At 40.1% G+C, this 3,851-nt stretch overlaps 1 protein-coding gene across 1 annotated transcript; it reads left to right on the top strand.

Moving 5' to 3' along the window:
- The first annotated feature begins 1,145 nt into the window (after positions 1 to 1,145).
- Positions 1,146 to 3,851, top strand: LOC116144862 (protein SIEVE ELEMENT OCCLUSION B-like). Its single transcript, XM_031430284.1, is given in 7 exon segments — positions 1,146 to 1,415; positions 1,514 to 1,654; positions 1,656 to 2,059; positions 2,134 to 2,234; positions 2,341 to 2,483; positions 2,597 to 3,088; positions 3,269 to 3,851. Coding segments are annotated over 7 exon segments (2,076 nt in total). The 3' UTR covers positions 3,794 to 3,851.

Below are 3,851 nucleotides of genomic sequence, written 5' to 3'. Positions count from 1 at the left end.
AGCGGGAACGAGTCCCGGCCATGCCCCCGGTAAGATGGGGCCGGGACTTACTAAAGAGAGTTAGTAGAAAAGAGTTCTAAGAAAGAGAAACAGAGAGAGAGAAACAGGAAGAGAAAATAGAGAGAAGTATAAAAGAGAGAGTAAATGAGAATTGTAAGGAAAAAAAATTAAAGAGAGTTACGGGGATAGATGAGTAGAGGATTTACTTACTAAGCATTGTTTTAGTGCTTACCCTGTTGTTTTCTATGTTTTGCAGGATCTAGGTGAGGACACGGTAGAATGGACGTCAGCACGCGAGGAGAAATGGTTACACTGTCTACCATGTTTTTGATAACTTTTGTACTTGATACAAATTTTGTGTAAAGAATGTATATGTTTAATAAAAGAAAAATTTGGGCCCAACCCTTTTTACCATCTTATATGTATTTTCATTATGTATATTTTTAGGAGTATTTGAGTAGAAAGCAACTATTACACACAGCCACATCTTTGGCTGTGAAATGGCCAGATCTGCCCGTTTCCGACCATAGATATGTGGTAAAAAAAGTTCTCACTAGGGCATGACCGGTCATATACGATCGGTCGTATGCCATTATGGTGACTTTTGGTAGCCTCTGGTGATGGTCCACAGTGGTTGACAATGGTGGCTAGTTTTGTGTACAATGACATTTCTGTAAATAATGACAATAACAAGGGCAATGTCATCCAGAAAATTTTAAAGGTGAGGACAAAAGGGTCTACATGAGTGAATTGAGTGTTTTGTAAATCTTAACAAATATAAGGCTAATTTAGACCAAATGCTCAACTGTTTAGGGGCAATATGGGAAACAAAATTAGATTACCTTGGGTATCTCTCCCTTCCCCTTCCACAACCCCCCCCCCCCCCCCCCCCCCCCCCCCCCCCCCCCCCCCCCCAAAAAAAAAAAAACAAAGGTATTAAGATTCTCAGCAATTTACCCCCAAATGTCACCAAATATGGTCATTTGCTCAATTTAAAAAATATTATCCCATTTATTGAATATTAACCCTATCCAAATGGCCCCTTACTGTAAAGGTGGATGCTTGTGTTTTAGTAGTGAAAGAAATTGTCCTTGGATTGCTCATAAAGCAATGAATTGATGCAAAGAAAATAAAAAGTAAATGAAATGGATAAGCCCAACACAAAGCCTTTCTTCTCTTCCTCTGTTGTTCATCACCTAAAACTTCTTAGAAATTCAATGGCACAGTCGATTGTACCATCAGATGAAAATGCAATAATGGAGCAAGTTAAAGCCACTCATGAACCTGATGGCCGTAAATTGGCAGTCAAACCTCTTCTTTACACTGATGGCCGTAAATTGGCAGTCAAACCTCTTCTTTACATCATTCAGGACATCTTTCAACCTTCCACCCCTAGAGCCCCTGGCTTTGGTTTGGTATATATAAATCTTGCCTCTATCTCATTGGCTATTAACTCTACAATCTACATTTGGGGTGTGACTGATGAATTTTTGTAATTATATACTGCATGCAGGGAGCTCAAGTACAACTAGATGTGTTGGATGACAAGGCTTTGCAATTTAACTTTCTTGACATGCTCGATCTTTTGTCATCCACCATCAATAATATTTCCCGCAAGTTTTCTGGTGGTGAAGATGAACATGCAACAACTTTTGGAAATATTGAACATCCTAAAAAGCTACGATTGGGATGCAAAAGTGGTGCTAGCCTTGGCTGCATTTGGTTTTAACTACGGTGAATTCTTGGTGGTGGCACAACCTTACTCCACCAACCCACTTGTCAAATCGGTTCCACTCATCAAGCAATTTCCAGAGACACAAGAGCCAGTTGACACATTTACACCAAAGTTTGAGGCAGTTAGCAACCTCATCAAGTCAACTCTAAATGTGATCAAATGCATTGTTGAGTTGACAGAGTTTGCATCTAAGAACACTAGCAATGAAAAACCAGAAACGATGGTTGCCGCCACTTCCCAGATTCCCGACGCAGTTTACTGGACCATCCGCAGCATTTTGGCTTGCGCTTCACAAATTTTGGGTCTCACTGGCATGGGTTATGAGTATGATAATCCATTCTTAATCAGTGTCATCTCATATTGTCATTATCCATTAATAATTTTTTTGGCTGTGGCAGGAAAATATCATCAACAGCTGAGGCATTGAAACTGTCAAGCTTAGTCCAGAAAGTCAGCAGCATTCTTAACGATCTTAAGATGCAACTCCCTCAACTCATAGGTCAGTCTTTCCTACCAAAAACTATTGGAAAGGAATGCCATATGTAATTAAATTGATTCATTATATGCCCAAATAGAAAAGTGACAATCTCATTATTGTGATGCAGGAGAGCAAAGGTATGCCGAAGCGTATCGAAGACTTCGAAGACTCATGGAAAGAGAGTACACTGATAACATGGAAATTCTGAGGGCGTTGATTTATGCCAAGGAAGATCAGCTGCCTCTCCTGGACGGTGCTACCAAGAAAAGGGTTTGCAAATTTTTCTCTCGTTTCTTTTCTTTTCTGAATTATTGACATCAAAATAAGGAAATATCATCTTATTATAGCTATTAAATATGTTTCATATTCTATGGCAAAAACAGGCTGGCATCGAAGTGTTGAAGAGAAAGAATATGCTGCTCCTCATCTCAGATCTGGAGGTATCCTACGAAGAGTTATCCATACTAGAACAAATTTATAAGGAATCTCATCAGGATCCAACAAGGACAGAGAGCCAGTATGAAATGGTTTGGATCCCGGTTGTGGATAGGTCAACCCCATGGACACAAACAAAGCAAAAGCAATTTGAGTCTCTCCAGTCGGTCATGCCATGGTACTCTGTATATCACCCTTCAATGATCGACCCAGCGGTCATCATGTATATCCAAGAAGTGTGGCACTTCAAGAAGAAGCCTATTGTTGTGGTACTTGACCCTCGAAGGAAAGTAGTTAATCATGATGCTTTCCCCATGCTCTGGATTTGGGGATCATTGGCATTCCCTTGCACTAGCGATCAAGAGGCATCCCTTTGGGAAGAAGAGACTTGGGGACTTGTGCTTTTAGTAGACGGTATAGATCCCGTCGTTCTTAATTGGGTAGGCATACTTTTTAAAATTCTCATTAGAGCTAACTAGTTTTAGTTAGTCGTTTGTCTGAATTTCTTTAAATTGCAAACATCGGCAACAAAGAATGATTGCATATACTTACTACAATTTGTTTGGCACAAATAAAATTGAGCATGATAGACTATAATTGTACATTTTTTTCAATTTCAGATAAGTGAAGGGAAAAACATATGCTTGTACGGTGGAAGCGATATAGAATGGATCAGGAAATTCACAACCGCTGCACTGGCAGTCACACGAGCTGCGAAGATTCCATTGGAGATCCTTTACGTGGGAAAGAGCAACCCTAAAGAGAAAAATCGAAGAAACATCTCCATTATTACTGGAGAGAGGCTTAGTCACGTATGGCCAGACCTCACTTCGGTTTGGTTCTTCTGGAAGCGGTTAGAGAGCATGTGGAGCTCTAAGACGAAAGTCGGCTGTAGAGTGGAAAACGATCCTATAATGCAGGAGATCGATACTATGCTTAGGTTTGATAGAAGTGGTGAAGGATGGGCTCTGTTTTGCAAAGGAACAGCCATTGCTAGGGCCGATGGTGAAACCATTGGGCAGTGCTTAATAGATTTTGATTCATGGAAAGCATATTTGAAGGACACGGATTTTGTGACTGCACTCAACCATCATCTTAACCAGCTCCAAAAACCCACATCTATGAGACAGACGGAACATGTTTAATATTATCAAAAATCAGATTTAGGATTGAATAAATTCTTACTATAACTGAGATGTCAAA

Source organism: Pistacia vera, unplaced genomic scaffold (assembly GCF_008641045.1).
Source record: "Pistacia vera cultivar Batoury unplaced genomic scaffold, PisVer_v2 Contig459, whole genome shotgun sequence".
Lineage (NCBI taxonomy): Eukaryota > Viridiplantae > Streptophyta > Magnoliopsida > Sapindales > Anacardiaceae > Pistacia > Pistacia vera.
Note: the sequence above shows the minus strand (reverse complement) of the source record. Positions and strands in the feature narration are given on the sequence as shown.